Source organism: Mustela erminea, chromosome 14 (assembly GCF_009829155.1).
Source record: "Mustela erminea isolate mMusErm1 chromosome 14, mMusErm1.Pri, whole genome shotgun sequence".
Taxonomy (NCBI): Eukaryota; Metazoa; Chordata; class Mammalia; order Carnivora; family Mustelidae; genus Mustela; species Mustela erminea.
In genome coordinates, this window is record NC_045627.1 from 51263708 (window position 1) to 51286316 (window position 22609).

Consider the following 22609-nt stretch of genomic DNA (forward strand, 5'->3'; position numbering starts at 1 on the left):
CTGTGTTCCGGAGGTGGGCCTGTGCAGACTGCAGAGAGGGCTCCTGTTGGGCTCAGCCAATGGGAGCATGGGTGGGATCAGAGACAGGAGAGGGAGGTGCTTCCTGTTGGACTCAGCCAATGGGAGCATGGTTGGGATCAGAGATAGGAGAGGGAAGCGCTTCATGTTGGGCTCAGCCAATGGGATCATGGGTAGGGATCAGAGCTGGGAAGACAGGTGGATATTTGTTTTCCTACCTTCCTCCCCGTGGTGTTGCGCTGAAGGGCTGGGTCCCTAAGCTACTGTCACTGTTCATGTCATCAGGTCCACTTCACCAGCTCTCTCAGTTTCCTGGATTATATAACTGCTCCTTCCCATGTGCCTTTGGACTTGGGAAGTATAGATGAATAATTGCACCCACTGTTCCCAGCCCCAGGGCTCTACACTCTCCCTTGAACTTCCCAACAACCAGCTCACACCTGTATTCAACCCTACTCAAATGACTCAATTTCCAGCCAGGACCCTGACACAATATCCCTTTGAGATATTGTGCAATAAGCATTGAGAAGTGTCCACTTTTTTATTGTTAAGTAGGCTCCACTCCCAGTGTGGAGCCCCATGCAGGGCTTCAACTCAGCATCCCAAGATCAAGACCTGAGCTGAGATCAAGAGTCAGATGCTTAACTGACTGAGCCACCTAGGGGCCAGGAGAAGCGTCCACTTTTTACTCTCTTTTTTAAATTACATTTTTGAATATATACAGGACAACGGGTGCAACACTGCTCATCAACTTCTCTAAGTTTCATAAAGAAATGGGAAGAAGGGCAGGAAGGCACCCACTGTAGTCTCTTCAGCCCACACATCCACGTCCTAGAATATTAAGAGAGCTTCAGCCAGCCCAGAGCCAGGCTTTATCTTCAGTTCCATTATAAACCTAATTAGAAACAAGACTTACTCAAGGTCAGATATTCAAGAACTGAGACAGAAATTTAAATGTAAGGACGTTCCACCAATTGCTTTCTTTGTATGATCCAGCTTCCAGGTGTGACTTTCAAGAGCCCAGAATATTCCTTATGGTGGGTGGGCCTGAAAAAAAGCATGGTTGGTATCAGTGTGCACACGGGGCTGCGTGGTCTCCTACCTGGAACACAAGGCCTTCGATGGGCCTTCCATTCACAGCCAGGATAATGTCACCAGCTGCGATGGCCCCGTTCTCCTCAGCCGGCTGCCCTGGGAAGAGTCTCTTAATTCTCACAAGATCATTCTTGAGATGGCTGCAGCTCTCTCTCTCCATCTGCACGAAGCTGAATCCCAACCCACTGGCATTTTTTTTCAGGGTGACTTCAAACTTAGGACCTGTGTTGTGGGATATGGACAAGATAAATCCCTTAGTAGATTCCCATTGAAGCTGACTGGGTTGTATAATGATGTACACTGTCAAGTGAATGAGTTATTTCTGTTTTACAAAAAGATTTCATTTTGCTAATTTTTATGATAGAGTCCATTATACTTTTTATAGATCAGTGCTGCCTGATGGAAATATAAGGTGAGCTGCAAATGTGAACCACATGTGTAATTTCAGTTCTCAAATAGCTGCATTTTAAAAACTAAGAGGAAACGGGTAAAATCAACTTGCTCATATAGTGTCTGTAACCCAATATACTACAGTAGGACCATTTCAACATGTAATCAATATTAAAAAGTGTTAATGAGATATTTTGCATCCTTCTTAGGAACTAAATCTTCAAAGATCAAATATATATTTTATCAATTTGGATTGGCTATATATCAAGTATCCAATAGCCACATGTGACAGGTAGTTACCATATAGACAAAGCAATTATAGATAATCAACAGGGTTTATATGTAAAGACATAGTTGATAGACATGTATAATATACTTATATCATTTAATAAAACTTACATCATATATATTCCTATTACTCCTTTAGAACCTTAATCATTTTTAGTATATTTGAACAAAATTTTACATAATTAGACTCTGAAGAAAATTCTGGTAAAATCTATGGAAATGTGTTAGCCACTGTTTTCTTTAGCCATGTGGATGGACCATAAGACAAAATAGCTGTCTCTGGGCAGCAAAGATGGACACAGCTCCAGGAACCTCACTAGCCTAACAGCCAAAGAAGCCTTTGGGTCTCTCCTGGTCTGCCTCCCACTCACTTGGCAATGAATTAATAGGACAGAGTACTGACTCGTAAACCTTAATATGGAATGAGAATGAAAACATCCAAAGATTTGTTTCTGGTGTATCACATGACCGATTTCACCATCACTGCAATGAGACCCCTCACCTCATTTGATAGTGAGTCTGTCAAAGGGCCTCCCTGGAGTGAGCGGAGGAGCGATAAAAGAGGAAACAGACTCATCGTATGCATGCGTGTCCCCCTCTACCTGACCCCATTGCTCGCTATGGTTATCAAGCTTCCAACCTGACTCACACCTTCAGGAAAATCTCTGAAAAGGGATTGAAAAGTGGCTAAGCTCCAAATCATGAAATACTAAGGGAGTACATGTTTTCCTAGCAGGAAACAAAATCAAAGGGCTGTGCAGAGAGGCAGCCCTTTGGTAGATATGCCATGATGTCCCTGCAAACTGATAGACGTTTACCATCACGCATGATGCTAATAACGAGGCTAGATTTCTGAGCTCCTTCCCCTCCCAGCCTGCTTCATCACGCCCCACATCTTTTGTTATGAGTGTCTTGACTGGAAGGTGGAGATTTGGTCAGAAAATGCCTGACCCTTTCACGCCAATTTCATTCCTAAAGATTTATACACAAGCATTCAGGCACCTGCTGGAGAAACCTCAGAAGGCAGAGGGGAGAATTACGCCTGGCAATCATTTTGGAAGAGTGCATGTTTTTTTTTTCCTAGAATCACATTCCATTAGATTGGCTTCCACTGGCTCTGAACACCAGCCGTATCATGTTCACTATCTTTTGAGAACCCAGAGGAAGCCCTCCTACCTTCCCTTTTGAGTTGACAATTCAAAAGCAGCACGGGATGACATGACAATAGTAACACTCAATTCTCTCTCCTCTCACCATCTGTCACGGAGACACAGCCCACGGGCCTGCCGGGCAAGACTGTTGCCAAGGAAACAGCCGTGCATTCATCTCCCGTCCTGTCCTTAGCAGAAGGACACTGCTGGGCGGTCCTGGGGCCTCTTCTCTCTAAGACCAGTCTTGCAACCTAGAAGACGGTTGGACAAACTCCATTTGCACTTGGTATGACAACCAGGAGCCTCTGCCTTCACCCGGCAAAGGCTTCTTAATTTTCTCATACTTCTGATAGCTGCTTCATTTGAATCGCAGATTAAAATCTCCAATCTAGCCCACTTATTGGGATCCAGAGCCATATTTTTAACTGCCCGTCGGACAAATGTTTCTGGAGGTAACACATGTACCTCCATTTCAGAGCTTTCAAGGCCAAATTCACCTTCCTCTCACTCACCTTCACTACCCTCTCCTCGTTCTGCCTAAGACATTCCTCCCCTTGCATCTGCTCTCTCAGAACATGGAACACTCCCTCAACTAACCTCCTAGGGGCCACACCTGCAGGGATCCAGCTTATCCCCTTCTGCCCTCCAAATGCCCATCTGGTTGCTAAGATCTGGCTGTTCACCATCAGAAACATTTCCCCCAGGGCTCCCAGTCCTCCATTGCTTCTCCTGCTGCGAGTGCCCAGCTGGACTGTGGCAAACCCCAGCTAACTCGGCTTCTTGGACCCAATCTTCTCCTCCCCAGGCCACACCCCCATGGCTACCCATGGGTTGATTTAAGACACAAACTAAACATGCAACACTTTTGATCAAAAGTTTCTAACATTGGGGCACCTGGGTGGCTCAGTTGTTAAGCCTCTGCTTCGGCTCAGGTCGTGATCCCAGGGTCCTGGGATCAAGCCCCACATCAGACTCCCTGCTCACAGGAAGCCTGCTTCTCCCTCTCCCACTCCCCCTGCTTGTGTTCCCTCTCCCACTGTCTCTCTCTGTCAAATAATAAAATATTTTTTCAAGTCTCTATTGTTTCCCATCATCTATGCCAATCTGGCCTTCTCCTTCCCAGATCTATGCCAGTCTGGCCTTCTCTTTCCTTTTGGTTTGATTTTCCATCCTTCTTCCCTACACACTCTATACTCTCATTACACAAAGCGTGGTTCAGGAACCAGTGACTAGACGTCACCTGGAAGCTTTTTAGAAATGTTGAGCTTCCATTCAGGGGACTTGGGCCAGCTAGCATCCTTCTGCTGCCATTGTCATTCAGCAGCACACCCATGATCCCAGTGTGACAGTTCCCATCTGTCATCACGGCTAGCAAGCTGCCAGCAGCAAGCAAGAAGTACCTTCTCTAACCAGGTTCATTAGCAAAAGTCTAAAGAGCAGAGAGTACTAATAAATTATGCCTCTGTTCTCAAGACAGGACCGAGGTGGCCAGCATAAGTCAATTTCACTGCAAACCAGAAGACTGCTTTGGGAACGGAAGCAAACGGGGAGCAAACAGGGGCCCTTCCACTCCCTCTGTTTGCCAGAAGGGCCCACAGGAGTCCCTTCTGTCTCTGCCAACTCCCCAGTTACCTAAAGGGCAATGCCAGCTCTGAGGTTGAGAACATTGAGACATAAAAGGGCTCCCACCTTCAGGCAGAGGACTGGACACAGCATGGTAACATCCAGATGCTGCGTGGGACCATAGAGAATAAGGAGTCCATAATGGGTCAGTGCCTTCTGCTCTGGGTGTCTGGAATTTCTACTTCACTGTGATCAGAATCCCAGGACAGCATGGCCTGAATTTACCCAAGGTGATGGGAATAGCATGAACAGGGGAGAGGGTGTGAACAGGTGCAAAGGCCAGCTGGTGACAGGGCTGGAGGGCAGATGGAAGCATCTCCCAGTGTGAGCTGGAGCAGAGAGTGTGAGGCGGCAGCCAGAGCCAGAGCCAGACGGGAGAAATCCCTCCACCACATCAGCCCTGTTCAGCTGTCTGATTCCAGAACCGAGGCAACTGAAATGCCAGCTTTGCAAGGGTCTTTGCAGGGGTTGAGGTAAGCTGCTTAGGAAATCTGTCTGCTTCCTCCTGGCTTTCATATCACCATAGAAAAGTGAAAAAAGGAAAGAGAAAAGAAGACAAAAGAGAAAGACTTGTTTTGTTTCCTGCCGGTCTGCCTCCCACCCAGAGGCCACCACAGTGTCTAATGTTGCCCAGGAAAGCTCTGGAAGGCAGAAGAACAGTTCCCTGCTAATGGGGCACTCACCTGCCCAGAACCCTTGAGGCAACACACAGCCTGTTTGTGGGTGAGGCCGCACAGACTCACTCCATCCACCTGCAGGAGCCGGTCACCTGGGAGGGGGACAGAGGTCATGTCTCTGAGCTCCTGAGGCTGCAGGAGACCCCTGCCCAGCACCCTTCATGCAGCCTCAAGGAGGGTCAGGAAGCGGAGTCGTGAGAAGCTCCAATGGGGCCGGGCTGCCAGCCACCTCTTTGAGCATCTTTATAGATCAATGATACAGAAAACTTTCTATTACTGGCTCCCAGATGGGTTGAGCCAGCTCTGTATAACTGTATAAACTGTTCTCCTGTGAAACCATTTTGAAAGTACTTTCAAGTCAATTAGGGGTAATATTTATATCTCCAGGATGTGCTTTTTTTTTTTTTTTTTTTTTTTTTTAAATTTCAAAACAGGTCAGAAAGACCAGGTTGATGCCAGGGACAGACAGGGGAATTCTCTGGAAAATAGAGACAACTAAGATCCTGGGTGCCCTTTCTAGCTCAACTTGCCATTTTGGAGGGCAATAAAAATCCTTCCTCCTCCCCCACTTCAGAGCAGTGGATGTGAGGAAGGGTGGGGAGGAGGCTTGTCACTGTCCTCCCTGGATACTAAAGTGGGAGTCAGTGACGCATGCTCTGTCCTCAGTGGGAAGCGCTACTTTCTTCCATGTAGGCCAAACAGCAATGAGCTTATTTAAAACCTCCTGTTTTAAAATCACCTTGTGCTTCCCAGTACACCACCACAGACATTTCATCCCCTTAACTTATCATGGAGATAGGCCTGGTTGAATCAGCCCCTTTCCCAGGTGAGGAAACCAGGACCTGGAGGGGGAACCATCTGCATGACATCTAGGGTGAGAACAGGGCAAGGTCTAGAGGCCAGGGCTTATCACAGCCAGGAAGGCAGTTCCCCACATGATTCCATCCCTCACCCCGCAGGATCTGCCCTTCCTTGGCAGCTGGCCCTCCAGGAACGATGGCTTTCACGTAGATACCTCCATAGGGCACGCTTGTGTTAATGCCACCCTGATAAACACAATGAGAAACACAGTGAAAGACTCACCACCTGACTGCCCCCTCCAACCAGGGCCTCCCTGGCCTCCCAAAGAGATCCCCCATCTGAATGCCATGCGATCCCCTTACCTCATCTCCATGTGACAACATCTTAGACATTCACTTGTTTGTTCAGACCATACTGTCTACTATGCAGCAAGGTTAGATGTTCCATAAGGAGTATAACATTACAGCTAGCAGGAGGGAGCCCAGCACTGGATTGTGGCAGGTGCTTCTAAATCCAAGTCACATCAATGCCCCACATTGTCTCCCCATACACAACAGACAGCATAGGTGGATGCAGCTATGGGCCCAGAGAATGGCCTGGCATGTCCTGTCTGCTTGAGTCTTGGTTTGGAGGTACAAACCCAGAATTCACTACACAGTGCTCTACAACTGACTTTTTCCCCTTAACTTAACACAAGATCATGAACATCCTTGGGTTCCTAGATAAAGATCTAACTCTCTTTTTTCCTCTGATTTCTCCAGGCACATATCTGCACATGTGTACAGGGTTTACATCAGTGGGGTTATATTATTCTTATATAGTTTTTTGTCCCCTCCCTCCTCCAGGGTCTACAGCAAGAGCTCAGAAACCAATGCAAAGGGGCCATCCTAAACTCTAGTCTGGCCAAGGTGACTCTGTTCTACCCTTGGAAGTGGGGACACCCGTCTCAACTGTGACCCTCCTCTGGATGGCCGTGGATCACCTCATTCCCTTTAGCTTATGTCCCTGCAGCCCCTCTCCGCTGCCCTTCCTTTCTTGTGTGACATAACCACAGAGTCAGGACCCATCACCCAATCCTACCCACACTGTTTGGAGAGTCTGATCCTCCCAAGTGTGCCTTGCATCTCGTGGGTGGTCTTTAAGTCCTCCCGTCTCCCACCCCACAAAGGCCCCACTGACTTTCTTGGCTCGCCATTTCCCATGAGCTGCTTGCACACAAGGGGCACATTATCAGAGGTTGCCATCTGAATGGAATTCCCACCAAGGCTCCAGAGGGACATCTTTTCAACCATGTACTTCCCAAGCTTGCTTAATAATTCTTACAGTCACACTGAATCCAAGCGTTCCATCTTCTTTAACCAGTTTCACAAAGTAGATTTCACTGACATTGATTTCTGAAGGTGGTGGAGGACAAGAAGAACCAGCACCCTGTCCCCAGAAAAAAACAAATGAAAATAAAGAAGGCATGAAGACAGTTGCCTACAGGAACAGATAGTGTGTCTTAGCTCTCGCCAGCATTGCACACCAAAAGGGGCATGAATTTCAAGACTCAACAGGTGTCATTCCCAGCTTTATCAGCTCCTCCCTCTATGACCTTGGGCCAGGTCCTTGGTCTCTCCAATCTTCCCAATCCACAAAACTGGAATGAGGGATCCCCTTTTCAGTATATGTGCTGCCAAAGTGAGCACCAGGGATCCCCTTTTCAATGTGACTGTGAATCATACACGGCCCATAGCAGGGCTCAATACATGTAGGTTCCCTCCTGTTCCCACTCAGGATGCAAATATCATATGAGAACTAAACCATCCAGGCACTTCCTAGTAGCTTCACACATGACACTAGCTAAGTGACATTGGATTCCAGATACATGGCAGCTTCTTAAGCAGAAGACAACCTCAGGAGGAACTTCAATCATCCCTAGCAAGAGTAGCTGCATGGGGTCTTACTTAACAGTGGGAAGGACAGAAGGTAAGAATTATCTACCCCTGGCAGGAATTTGGCTCAATGCTGTGACAAGAGTTCTTTTTTTTTTCCCCCCATGGGTGGTTTGTTTATTCATTCATCCAACCATGCAACATTAACTGAGTGGTTTGTTTATTCATTCATCCAACCATGCAACGTTAATTGAGCACCTGTTACATGTCAAGCATTGTGTAAGTCGAGGGGACAGCACTGATAGGACAGACCTGCCCCTACTGAACTACTAGTTAATTGGGAAGAAGCTTTTAATGAACTGTGCCCAGAAGATGGAGCCACGCGTACTCCCAGCCTTTGGTCTTATCTGCCTCCTCTGTTTAGCTACTTCCTGGTTTGCCATATTGGAAATACCATTAATACAATAAGAAAATAGACAGGCTGAAGTAACCTGGAAAATTATGAACAGAAGAGTTTCCTAAGCGACGGGTATAGAACAGACAAAACTCCAGTTTTTCCTGAGACACTCGAGACTGTGTAGTCTGGCAAAGAGTTTTGTCCACACTTTAAAATTCAAAGAATAGGGTGCCTGGGTGGCTCAGTTGGTTAAGTGACTGCCTGCAGCTCAGATCATGATCCTGGAGTCCCAGGATTGAGTCCCACATCGGGCTCCCTGCTCAGCACTCTCTCTCTTTCTCATTCTCTCTCTCTCAAATAAATAAATAAAATTTTTAAAAAATCTTTTCAAAGAGTAAAGGAACACTGAGGCTGAAGTCCAAAGCAAGAGTGTGAACTTAACTATGTCACAGAAAGTTACCTGCCCACAGAGCCAGCCCCGTGACCCAGAAGAACCTGGCTTGTACAATGTCTACAGTCTGTACCATGGTCAGCTGCAGCCCTGGAACACCACTGCTCCCTTCAACCACTGGCCAAAACCAGCCCACAGGTTTGCAGCCTCAGAGGCCCCAACTTGAGTCCCTCTTGGCCCTGATTCCTGTCAAGAGGGGCCTTCTGAAGTACAGCCCTGTGGTGAAAGCATCTGCTCTGGAGTCCCACCTCTTGGATTCAAATCCCAGCTCTGCCTCTTACTCCCTGAGAGACCTTGAGTACCTTCCTTTCCCCTCTGTGTCTCAGGCACCCCAACTACAAAAAGGGTCAATAGTGATAACTATCTCATAGGCCTGTAATGAAGCTTATGTAATACAACACATGTAGGTGCTTGGGGTGCTGCCTGACACATGCTTACTCATTCAATAAATGTCCCTAGTATTCTCTTGCTGACCCCTCAGCATGCTCTTCGTGGGGTGCAGCATCTAGCTGAGAACCATGGCCCATTAGGAAGGAGCTAACATTCCTGGAGCCCTACTGTGAGGCACCTCTGTCTCCATGGCTCTCTGAACCGACATTACCATGAGATGGAGTGAGGCTGAGGTGGACTCAAGCCGAGTCTCAGCAAGCTCAGCCTGGGCCACAGAGAAGAGTTCGTATGAGCAGGCCTACTTTGCAGAGACATTGGCATTTGAAGAAACCAATAAGGAGGGCCAGACGCCCTGGGCCTAGAAACGGTAGATGTTCTTCCCTTCTCAGAGCCTGAGGAGCAAGAGGAGGGAGTGGGCAATTACAGAGTGTTCCATGGCGAGGAGCACCTGATAGGACCTGTGTTTTCAGAAGAGGGACATAGCCCACCTGAGCACAGGCAGAGAGTGACAATAGTGTCCTCACTCCCACCCAAATGCTGGCTGCCACTACAGTGTGAAATAATAACAAATATATATATGGGCCTCTCCTCACTTCCTGGCACACAGCTCCCTCTACCCTTGTAATTTCCTAAGTCTTAAGAGGCTAGGAGCATCTCTTGTTCTAATATCTGGTCTTTGGCTCTAGTTTCCAGTACGGAGCTCTCAAAGCCCTTGAAATCTCTTGGTGATAGTCTTCGGTTTGAAAGAGGCAGCTCTTGAGGGGTTTCTGGATAGCTTCAGGATGGGGGCTAGTTACCAGAAAGACAAAGCGATGATTCAAAGCTTGGAACTTGCCACCGCACCCCACACCCCACCCACTGGGGAGGAGAGAGGAACTGGAGATTGAGTTCATGATCCAGCAAGCCTAAGTGATAAAGTCTCCATACAAATACCAAAAGCATGGGATGCAGAGAGTTTCTGGGCTGGTGAACACTGGAAGGTGTTGTGCTGGGAGGATGGCACACATCCACTCCACATCCTCCCTGTGCTGGGAGGATGGCACACATCCACTCCACAGGGACAGAAGTTCCTGTACTCGGGACCCTTTCAGAACTTGCCCTATGGATCGCTCCACTGGCTATTCACCTGTACCCCTTAAAACATCCTTTCTCATAAGTTGGCAGTAACAAGAAAACTGCTTTCCTGAGTTCTATGAGCTGCTCTAGGAGATTATCAAACCCAAGGAGGGGACACGGGAGCCTCCAATTTGTAAGCAACTTCAGACAAATGTGGGGAACTTGGGGACCTACTACTTGTGATTGTCATCTCCGATGGGAACAGTCTTGTGGGAGTGAGCCCAGTCCTACAAAACCTGTGGGATCTGGTGTTAACTCCACTCACTTACTGTCAGAATTGCTTCTAGGGTAAAAAACTACAACAGTGTCAGAAAAGTTGTGAGTGGGGTCCTAGTGTGAGTATAAGGAAAGTGGAGAGTTTCTCCTAGACACAGGGCTTCTTTCTCAGAAGGCTGACAGGGTCTCTTAACATCAGCTTCACAGGACCCAGAGCAGAAAGAAGAAAGTTCTAGAGGGAAAAAGGAGACCTTTCCACCCAATGTCCAAGGAGACACAGCTTCAGGTGGTAGGACTGAAGTACATGGTCTTCTGTATCCCAAAGTTGGCCTTGTCCTCTTCCTCCCTGGCACTGACAAAAAGCAAAGCCATTGAGTTGCAGTTTGAGCACTAGAGGCCAAGAATATATGGGATGTCCATACATTGCCCTCAGTGACAGTCAATGTTATTACCAGTAACAAATATAATCAGTGAGCAAGGACACTAGAGGACCCAACACTGGACCCCATGGCCCAGGCACTGTGCCTGGAGTGTTGCCTTTCCCCCTTTACCTTCTTCTCAATAATCATGCAATGCAGGTACTTATTTTGGAAAAGCTGAGGGTCAGAGAGATTAAGTAAATTTTTTCTAGCTGATATGACAAAAAGAAAGCAAAGAGGGACTTTGGAGCTGGGACTGTTGGGCTCCACAACCTATTCTTTTTCTTCCAAATTCTAGAGAGGGAACCAAGGGGATGATTACCTTTAATGGCGAAGGGGAAAGCTGAGGCCTCACCCTGGGCAGTAAGCTCTGAGTCTGAGCCACTTCAAGGTCTTCAATATTTTTCTCCTGGTTTTGCTTGTGTGATGAAAAGCTTCCCTGATGCCAGTTGCTTGGGCTGTCTGTAGAGAAGACCCCAGAATTGGCCATGCTATTCTTTTCCTCACTTGGGGTACTTCCACAAAAACCTATAAAAACAAGTCAAGAAGCCAACAGCTTGGAAAGACTGGCATTTCAGTAAAATCACACTACGTGAGGTACAAGATTTTCCTCCAATGACAGAGAGACCTTTTATAGCTGCTGGGAAAGATGTGAGTTTAGCACCTCAGGAAGGAGGATGAATTTAGAATAGAGAAAGGGAGGATTCTGGGTGTGACTTAAAAACCTAAGTAGAGGTTTGTGACTCAACTATGAAAATATAGGAGCAACTGGAGAGTTAATAATTCCAGCTCCATCCTACTAATTTCTCATCATGTGATGGCAAATACATACACACACATACATGCGTGTGCAAACACACACACAAACACACTTATTTTATATGTATATATCTCTCCATAATTTCAACACAGGAAGGGGTTATCTCACTTCAAAAATGAGAAAGCAGAGTCAAAAGAATTAAGTAGCTTGCCCAGAATCCCACAGCCAGCATGTGGTGATGCCCTTAAACTTGACTTCTTCCAGAATTTCCACTGAGCACACCTGTAATCAACATGTGACCCAAAGACTAGTGTGTTGGGCTTTCCGGGGAGGACTTGGTCACAACAAGATGATGGACTCCTTGTGGACAAAAACTGGGACACTTATTTTTACTTACCCCATGTCTGACCCTTAACCTGGCACAGAACAGGGAAAAGATTGTGAGGTCTGGAATCTAATAAGCAAAACCCTAGGCAAGGTACTTAACATTTCTGAACCTCAATTTCCTTCTAATTAAAGTAGAGATAATGTCAACTACCTTTTAGGGTTGCTAGGGCTTAGAAATTATATACACCAAGAGATTTTACCTATGTAGCAAGAAAGATGAAGAGAAATTAGTTTAGAACATGGTAGGGCCTTAATAAAGGCATTTATTATTAATATGTTAATATAAGCTGTTTAACAAATATATGCGGGAGGAAGGCAGAATAGTCTAATTTTCTTTAGATGTGGATATAGAAACATACAAGTAGGTTTACTTTTTATACAGACTCCTTGGCACTCAAGGAAGTTCCCAAACTCACACACTGAATGAACTGTAATTTAATGAGTTAGACTGGAAGTTATTCAAACCCAGAGGTATTCAGGAAGGAATGGTGAAGCGACTGTTCTGTAATGCCTTATTCCTCACAATCTCATTCACAGATTCTACTCTCATTGTCCTTCTGGCAATGTTGGAAGCATCTGTTCATTTTCTTCCACACCCTCCATGAGCGATAAGGATGGAACTTATTACTGAATTAAAAAGTCAACCTGTACAACATTAGCCTTCCTCATGGAAATACAAGCCAGGAGACCTTCTGTGGGGAATGAAAACTCAGTCTGTTCTAGAGAGTGATGGCTTCCCATGATGGGAATGTTATCTGTCTTGTCCCTGACCTCAAGTCTAGAGTACCTGCCCCAACAGCAAGCTAATGAGATAGAAATTCACAGCAGTCAAGCCCCTACAGCTGTGTAAAGATTCCCAAGTCTGGTAGGCAGAGCTACCAACAGGGGACTGGGGCCCTAGGATGGAAAGACATGTCATCACAGGCATTATGGGAAGCCCATTGTCCAAAATTCTATCATGAAACTGGTTTGAGCCTCACAGACCTGGGGTGCCCAGTTTTGACAGCTCGCATTGCCACAACCAGCCTTGAATGACACTGAATCATTCCCAACTCAGCTACATTGTTTCCTGACAAAAAAGGATAGTTTGATTCCTTCCTTTTCTCCTAGTCCTGTGCAAAATATGGAGGGAAATGGAAGGAAAGCTAAAATATTATGGGAAGAACAGTGACAATATTGGAATCCAAAAGAGACTGTGAACTGGGGCTGGTGTTTCTCAGGAATTGGGGCAAAGCCCCTGGGTCAGCTCCAGCCACAGTGCTGAGGCTCTGGCTTTGCCACCTCCCATCCCCTGTGGCTTCTGTCCAGGGACAGCTTCAGACACCTAGGAAAACCCTCTGGCCATCCTGTAAACCTGTGCAAGTGTGAGAGAATGCACGTGGTTTACAGAGGGCAAGGCAAATGGAGTACCTACATTTAAGACCTAGAAAATGCTGGCTGGTGTGACGTGAAGCATTTCTGTACATAAGGGGCAACTGTCCACACACCCCAGAGTGTGAGAAAGAAATCCAGGAGCCTGGATTCATAGGCAGTCTCTGGTTAAATTACTGGCTCATTCAACCGAAACTCAGTGGTGATTCCAGGTCACCAGGAGGGAAGGGAATATTAACATCCCCCATTACTTCTTTTTTTTAAATATATGTTTAAGATTTATTTATTTGAGAAAAAGAGTGGGGAGGGGGGTATGGGGGAGTGCAGAGGGATATGGAGAGAGAGAATCCCAAGCAGACTCAATCCTGAGCACAGAACCCCACGGGGCTCAATCTCATGACCCTGAGATCACAACCTAAGCAGAAACGAAGAGTCAGACACTCAACTGACTGCGTCATCCAGGTGCCCTGCATCCCCCATTACTTTCACCCTCCTCCCCCTACCCACTCCAAGTAAACATATTAATATTATTCTTTGATATGGGCAATTGTTGCTCTCTCATACTTAAGGATAAATAGAAGCATCTTTTAAAGGAACTTTGTTCTTTTGGATGATCTCCAACAGGCCAAGTCTTAACCAGGTAACACAAGCATGCCCACTCTGTGAGATCACTTTCCAGTACAGCTCTCCAGTCTCCTCCCCAGATGATTGCCACATCCAAGCCCCAGCTGTGGAAACTCTGGAGAAGCCACTTTCCATAAGGACTTGTCTGACAAAGCGACTATCCTCCATGTCATGCAAGAAAAGTGGGCAAAAAACCACGCAATGGCTGGATGGGCCACATCTGATAAAGAATAGGAGTAGGCCACATCCCTCGGGCAGAACAGGCAACAGCAGAGCCCAGTCTGCCTATAGGCCTGCCAAGCTTATGGATTATGTCACAACAGTGGTCCTTTGCAAGACACCACTCTGAGAAAAGCAACGTCAATCTTACATAAACTTAAGGACCTAGTACCTCATGGTAATCTTCAACAGATAGAGGAGATTCACCAACTTCTGAACACAGGTGAAGACGTACCTTTTGACTGAGAAATGATTAATTCTATGCTGTCAGGAGAATTCTGAATCATTCTAACAGCCATATCGAATGTGAAGCCCTCCAGACTGATGTGATTCAAGGCCAGTATCCGCCCTCCTGGAAAAATAAAACATCTTAATCATACCATCAAGGAAAGAAAGAGAAGTTCCAAAAGGCACCATCATTGGCAATTTAAAAAGACGTACCTGGCTTGATCTTTTTAGCTTTGTCAGCAGGTCCCCCAGGTATAATAGAAGATATAAAGATGCCAGGGTCAGCTTTGCCAACACCGTCTCCCTCATTAATGACAAAGCCTGTAATCCAATAATATTTAATAAGATGATACTTAATGATTTGGCAGCCCAGAGAGGTTAGGTTATTTACTTGAGACCGCCCAGCTGCCAAGTGGAGCTAATGATATTTCTAGCGAAGTCCTCGGATTCTCAAATAGCTCTTTCCACTTTGTGAGACACATGGAAAAAAACTGATTGCCCCCTATTAGTAAGCACAGCAAAAGCTAGGAATACAACCCATCCATGTGCACTGGATTTTGCCCCAGTAGATAATCAGAAATAAGGAGGAGACTTTTTTTTCCTTGCATATAGCTGACACACGATTTTACATTATTTTCACGTGGACAACAGTGATTCAGCAAGTTCATACATTATACTGTGTTCACCACAAGAGTAGCTCCCATCTGTCCTCATACATCTCTGTTACAATATCGTTAACTGTATTCCTTATGCTGTGCTTCTCATTCCCATGACTTATTCATGCTATAACTAGAAGCCTGTATCTCCCACTCCTCTTCACCCATTTTGCCCAACCCCCCACCTCCCACCGCTCTGGAACCATCCGTTTGTTCTCCGTCTTTATGGGTCTGATTCTGCTTTCTTTAATTCGTTGTTTTTTGGTTTTTTTTTTTTTTTTTTTAGAGTCCACATATTACTGAGATCATATGGTATTTGTTTCTCTGTCTGACTTATTTCACTTAACATAATACCCTCTAGGTCTATCCACATTGTCTCAAATGGCATGATCTTATCCAGCGAGAGGTGATTTTTAATTGAGTAACTTGTCTCAGTGTTTTGTTTCTTGTGTGGTTTTTCAGGGCCTTTAAAAATAATAAACAATAAAGATGTGAAAAAGATTGACTATTCCTTCCCATCGTTAAGAATCTAAGTATACTGGAGAAGGGTTGCTACATGGTATTAAGATTAAAAAATCACTTTCTTTTTTTGGTAGAGAGTGGGGGGGAGGGACAAAGGGAGTGAGAAAGAAAAAATCCTAAGCAGGCTTTAGGCCCAGCACAAAGCCCAATGTAGGGCTTGATCTCATGATCCCCGAAGTCATCAACTCAACTGAAATCAAGAGTTAGATGCTTAAATGACTGAGCCACCCAGGCACCCCTAAAAAGTCTCTTTTCATCTTGTACTTAGATTCTGAAGATATGAACCCCGAAATCTTATAGCCTTAAAAGACTTTGTTCCAAGAGTCTGTTAGGGACAGACTCTTGTTAGGGACACTTAAAGGGAATAAAAAGAAGTGATCATTATAAAAGGCAAGCTGGGAGAGAGGCAGGAGAGGGGAATAGAAAAGTCAAAAGGGAAAAAATGGCACATGCCTCCCTTCTGCCCCAAGGGAGAGACTGGGTCTCACCTGCCAGGAGCCCTCTTACCAAAGCCACGATGTGGATCCCGGGTCAGTGTCACGTGCGTGATTTCTCCTTCTGGTTCAGCTATAAAGCCCTTTCTCCTGTCATTTTGTGGCCCTAGTGGTAGAAACAAAGCCCCACATTGTGCTTTTCCCCCAAATTATCTGAGCCTTGATACAAAAGTGGTAAACAGTGTTCTAACACACGTGCATGCAAACACACACACACAATACCGGGAATGGATCACAGAACACGAACTTCCGATACCCCTCACTGGGTCAGTGTGCATCTTCGGAAGCATATATACCCTCATGGGTCAGCGATGGCTCATTAGGAGCAGAAGCGAGAGTGGGGGAACATGGGGCTTATCTTCTACACAACTTACTATAGCTACTTTTTCCTGCATTGGTCTTGGGACAAGACAGAATTGGGACAGAGATATACTTGTGGTCAGTGAAAAGTAAAACTAAGGTTAGAGCACAGAGATGGGATAGCAAAGCCTTCCCCTCCTGGGTCTCTAATAATCAGAGGCAACATGACCCCACCGATCAGCGAGGGCACCCTGCAGCATTTCCCCCAGAGCTTGGGTCTTGGAGGAGACCCAAAGCTGGCCCCGACGTTGTTCTCAGCAAGCTGGAATCCTGGGGTGGAGAGCTCCGATGCTGACCAAAGAGCATGTAGGTACATCCCCCATTGTGACCACCACTCTATGCTCTCCACATCCCTCTTCCTACCTTCCATCCTGGGGACCACAGTAGAGCCTGGCAACAGTTCATGGTAAAGAGTGGCCCAGTGGAGTTCCAGGGTCAATCCCCAGGCTTAAGGCCAGTCAAGTCTAAATATTTTCTCCAGGTCTGGAATCTTTCTGTTTTTCCTTTCCCTAGGATCTTCCCCAGAGGGCGTATGACAGAGGAGAATGCTGCCTCCCCTGTTTACATTTTCAGGTGAAGGGGCAGAAGTGATATTCCGGGTCCATGAAGAGTGGAACGGAAGTGGCTGGTGAGTTTGTGACCACATCATTCCACAGCAAGTACTCCTCATGCTGGACCAGAGCGCCGAGGACCTTCACCAGTGCTAACACATTCCAGATCCACCTGCCCAGCCCAAGCCACAGGTGGACTGCAAGGGCTCTTCCTGACCATAATTAGTTGTAAAATTAATTTTAAAAACATAAAGATTGTGACTATTACTGGGAAGGCAACATGAAGTAGCCACAAAAGTTTTCAAGCAAACGTCGCATGGATGGTTTCCTTTCTCTCAAACCTGGCCCAAACCTGGTCCATACCCATGTACATGCTCTCCACAGGAAGCCCAGAGACAGGGTCATGAGTCGTTGACTTCTGGATCAAAGAGATGGTTTCCAGCTGTTCCCGATGCATGCAAGGGCTGCAGGGAAAGGGCACAAGATGAGAAAAGGTGACTCTAAGAGGCACCTTCCTGCCATATCTGAGTCTGGATGGTGGCCTGGGAAAGGTAGCCACATGCCCCATCAGGCAGGAGACCCATCAACAGACCCCATCACGGGCTGACCTCATTGTCAGGAGTGTACTGGGAAGAATAGATTTGGAGTCTTTCTGTCTCAGAGGAGACCCTAGAGTCCCCAGGGCCTCCTATGAGCCTCCTTCTGTCTCTTCTTTGAGTTGGATATGTGCTCCTCAAAACCTCCTTTTCCTTAACCAGAAAATTAGGAATATTACTTCCCATGCTTGTGAAATGATAATACACATTTGGCTCCAAAACAAGGTAGTAAGTATGGAACTTAATGGGTTCCAAGCTGTTGTTGTTTGCTTCTGTTTTGAGTCGGGCAGGGCACGTCCTACACCGCCATAATGATGGGCCCTGCAGTCTCCCCCCTCATCATACCAAGCTTGAAACAAGACCCTTTCATGCAGGCATGCAGCTGGCCTTGGCTTAGTCAGTATTCTAGTAAACAAAGAGTATTCTATGCCCAAGGAGAATAATGAATTCAGGGGTGACACTGCCCCGCCCCTGGGTCACAAGATAAGCTACACGGAAGGATGAGCAAAGTAGAGCAGGAGAAAGAGGCACAGCCACCGGGGCTCAGAGCCCTAGAAAAAGCCAGAAGGGGGCCTCCTCTAAAGAGAAGGGCAGGAAAGCCACCATCTGACAGATTTGGCCTTTCATCACCCAGACTGGCCCCAGGCTCAGTGAGCCCATGCCCGCCCTCCTGCTTCAGGCAGCCAGACCAAGAAGGGGATGCAGGTTTTGGCAGCTTCCCACTGAGCCTCTCCCTCTCCCCTTGGATCCATACAGCCTGGCACGGTTCAGAGGGGACAGAGCTCGAAAGGGAAGAACAGTGGCAAAGGGGGAGAGAAGGCAGGTGCAGGGGCGAGGGGCAAGCACAGAGCCATTTTTCAGAGATTCGAAATGAGGCCTCAGTTTGCCTCGGCTCCTGTCCATACTGTGCATTTCATCAAGTTCAACCCTAGTTCACGGAGCACCTACCAGGTGTCAGACCCTGGGTGACAAGGCACTGAGGCTAAAGGTGGATCGGATGTGGGCTCTGCCTTCTGGGAGTCCCCAGCCCACCACAGGATGTGGGGCGGAGCCTTTCCGGCCAGATGGAGCCCACCAGCATGCCCAGGGAGAGGCACGGGCTTCAGAGAAAGTCCTGAAGGGGCCGAGAGAGGCTATGAGGACAAGGTGGCATTTGGGAGGGTCTTTGGAGAAAGGGAAGGACAGTTATGCCCTAGGTTTTCATGGCCTCCCTGATCTGGCCACAGGTACCCCCTCTGCTTAAAAAGGCCCGAGACTGGCACTTACTGCCAGCCACAGAAGGGCTAGCTGTGTCATTCCATTCACATGTGGCAGCGGGAGGAGTCAGTGTCATGGGGGCAGCAAGTAGAATGGTGGTCCCAAGGACTCAGTGGGGAGGATGGAGATTGATGTTTAGCACATATAGTTTCGGTTTTGCAAGATGAAAAGCGTTCTGGTGGCCTCCTCCCCCACTGTCCTCACCTTGCTTTAAAGTGTGAGAGAGTGAATGCCTCCGCCCAGATAACTTGCCAGCAGAGGTGGAAGGAGTGAGCACCGATATGTCCATGTGCCTGTCCCTCAGACAGACAGTTCTGCGAGGACTTCTGTACCCTGGTCATCAGAACGAGGCCTGGTTGCCCACACCAGCTACTTTGATGACACCGCTCTCAGCGTCAGAGCGGGAAGGAGAGGGACAAGCAGACTCCAGGCTGAGCGCAGAGCCCCGTGCAGGGATGGATCCCACGACCCTGAGACCACAACCTGAGCCGAAACGAAGTCAGAGGCCTACTAACTGAGGCGCCCCTGCTCTCCTTTTTGGGATTTTCCCTCCCTGTCCCTTTCTTCCCACTCACTCCTGCTTCCTATCACTACCTCCATGAAACCAGCTGCACCCAGTCATCATCTCACGGGGGCGCTTCTAGGGACCTGCCACCTGGCCGAGGACCCAATTTCCTTTTTCACAGAAAACGCAATTTCCCTTTTCACAGAAAATCCTTCCTTTTCCCAGAAGAGCTACCGGTCACCTCTGAGGTGAGTCACTAAGGGTCCTGAAAACGTGGCCTTTGTGAACTAAACAGAGCAGTGGCAGGGCTTACTGCAGCCTCAGATTCAGCTTTCTCTTGAGAAGGCTGACAGCCACGCAGTGCTGTGAAGGCCCTCCTGGGAGAGCCCGCCGGCAGACCCTCAGGAGCCCACCAGCCTGGGGAAGGTTCCTTTGCAGTAAGCACAATCTCAAGGTGACTGTGAGTCAGTCACAGCCTCTTCAGGCTTCTCGTCTAGAACGTGTGGTCAAGTACAATCAGCCCGAGGGACAGATTAAAAGTGGTCACACACTCTTTGCCACTCACACATCAAGAGGTGCGTCTCTCTCTGCTACTCGCGAATTTGTCCTGACCTGGCAGTCCTTTGACAGAAGGAGATGGGCGGAAGTGACACTGTGTCAGCTCCAGGCCCACCCAGCCTTTAAGAAGACAGGCAGCCTCGCCTTGGGCCCATGGAGCCCTGAGCTGCCCGGTGGGAGCCTGGTTACCTGGCTGGAGGCACCACGTGGGGAGGGCCCGAGGCCACTCAGGGAGTGACAGGTGCGCAACGGAACTCACTCTCTCTGCCATCCCTACCAAGGGCCCACACGTGTAAGGAAAGCCATCTCGGAGCCTCCAGACCAGTCCTGCTTAGCACGGTCAGTGACCCCAGGCCATGCCACCTGAAGAGGAAGACTCACCCAGCTAAGGCCTGCCAGAACTTCTATCCCACAAAACTGTGAAACAGAATAACAGAATGGTTGGTGTTCTAATTAGGCCCCTGTGCTTTTGAGTCCTTTGTGACACTACAGTTGATACACCAACAGTCTGACTCCATCATCACTGATTTCGTTTGCCCTACACGGTGACACATATTTGCACCAGTAGGATCTGGAGCAATGCTCTTCTAAGAATTACTTTGGAGTATATAATATTTATACATAGAAAAGCATTCTAGATAGGCGGGTACAGACAGACATCACAGTTCAGACCAATCACCCATACCCTCTTGCTGAAGCTAATGTATAACTCATTCCAAAAAGCAGCTCCTCCAGCAACTTTCACGGGTCACGTGCTGCCTGTGAGTCTCTGCTATTTCTAGAACTTGCCATGTAAGTGTAATCCAACTTCTAGGCTATTTTTAAGTTTACAGATCCATGTGTTATATTGTGAATTTATGTTTCGAAGCTCATTATTTTCACATACAAATTAAATGACAAACCGTCCATCTGCAGAGCGAGCAGCAGAGCACAGAGGTTAGGAGTCTGCCCTCCAGAGCCAGCCACATGAGCTCGAATCCCAGACTCTCCATTTCTTCCCCGGCACAACTGGGAGAATGATAGAAACTACTTCCCAGGGAGGTGAGGGCAAAATCAGTTGATGTGTTTGTGAGTGAGTGCTTGGAACAGTCCCTGGTTCATGATAAGACCAAAGGGGTTTACTTATTTTGTGCTCTTTGGTTTTGTCTCATTACCTAGTTTTTTCTCCACCAAAATATAATGCAACCCCATGGAGAATGGGATCTCTCCCCTGCAGACATCAGCAGAGACTTTGCCCATAGCCCGCCTTCAGGAAATTTCTATGGAATCAGTTGGCAGTTGAATGAATGGATACTTCCCTTAGACATCTAACATCCTTTAAACAATTTCCTCAGGGACGGAATGCTCCAAAATGCCAAGCAGAAGATGGTCTGGGCTCAGAGAACAAGAGTGTCAAACCCACCTGCCTTGGTTTCCCCGTGCTGCAGTCTCCTTGCTGGTTTTCACAGTGAAGTTATCCATCGACGCGGCCAGCAGGCCCCCTGTGGCAGCCTCCAGCCCGGGCGCGGGTGCAAACAGTGCATTTTCTGAGCTTGATAATCTCTGAATCCAAGTGAGAGACTTGGACTGGGCCAGGTGTGCAAGACTCATACTGGGCATTTGCACACATTTATCATGGTCTGAAATTTAGGAGAAAGACATGAGCAGCATAAACCCACAGAAGCATGGTTCTGGATCTATCACCCTTGGGGCAACACCACATCACAGACCCCAGGCTCCACTACCGCTTTTCTTTCTGCTCAGTCTGTCCACAGGCTGACTCAGGAGGTTCTTGTGGTTAGTCCCGAGGATGCCAAGCCTTCCTAAGTAGCACTCGCTGATGAAAGCAACCTCAGAAAACACAGGGAGGGAAAGGAGAGGCTCTCCCTCCCCCTGTAGCTGACGGGCTGCCAGCCAAGGTTCTGATGGGTGTTAACATTCACGACAATGTCACAACAAAACTTGTAGAAAGAGCCTGGTATAAAATTTACTGCCACCATCCATTTTGCATGCTGCCTTTACAAAACTGTCCTCACAAACATTGTGACAACTGGGTCTTCAAATCACCTGGCCTCCAAGATTAGGCTCTGGCCTGTGGAATATAATCTTTAACCTCTAATACAGTTGAGTTTCCCTGGTATTTAAATTTAAGATCCAACATTCTGAAATAGGAATGCATATCAGCTGTAGCACGTCTCCCAGCCTTGAACTTCCCTTTCTCCTTCACGCAGAAGGATCTAATAAATGACTGTAACGAAGCCCCTAACTCAAGACGCATGTAAGTGACTCTCACCGCTATTCATGTCATTTAGGAGAAACCGAGATTTGATTGATAGAGTCCTTAAATTAACTAGGCTTTAGAAAGCCCAGTTTGTATTGTGAAAAAGGAAACTGATGACTAAATTCTGGCCATCTGCTCCCTGCTAAAACAGAAGGAAAAAATGCTCAGGCACATGGCACCTCTGAGGCTCTGGTTTTGTGTGTTATGTATGTGTGTGTAAGTGCGTGTGCACACGCACGCGTGCTTGTGCAAAGCATGGTGAAGTGCTTCCACAACCAGGGGGTCCGTGAGCATGTATTTCCTCAAGCAGAACTGCCCCCTTGCTCTATAATGGTATCTGGTCCATGGCCAGGGG

General features: G+C 47.3%; 1 protein-coding gene across 2 annotated transcripts in view; it reads right to left on the bottom strand.

Annotated features, from left to right (window-relative positions):
* The window catches only part of FRMPD2 (FERM and PDZ domain containing 2), a 94286-nt gene that overhangs the window by 16885 nt on the left and 54792 nt on the right, over positions 1-22609 (bottom strand). For both annotated transcript variants that reach the window (XM_032313135.1, XM_032313133.1), the window contains exons 16-26: positions 21397-21613; positions 17442-17542; positions 16181-16273; positions 14709-14816; positions 14503-14619; positions 11229-11434; positions 7367-7471; positions 6195-6288; positions 5249-5334; positions 3046-3193; positions 1121-1335 (exon numbers count right to left, since the gene is read on the bottom strand). In XM_032313135.1, coding sequence (XP_032169026.1) covers positions 1121-1335; positions 3046-3193; positions 5249-5334; positions 6195-6288; positions 7367-7471; positions 11229-11434; positions 14503-14619; positions 14709-14816; positions 16181-16273; positions 17442-17542; positions 21397-21613 — 1490 coding nt within the window. The remainder of the gene's footprint in view (positions 1-1120; positions 1336-3045; positions 3194-5248; positions 5335-6194; positions 6289-7366; positions 7472-11228; positions 11435-14502; positions 14620-14708; positions 14817-16180; positions 16274-17441; positions 17543-21396; positions 21614-22609) is intronic.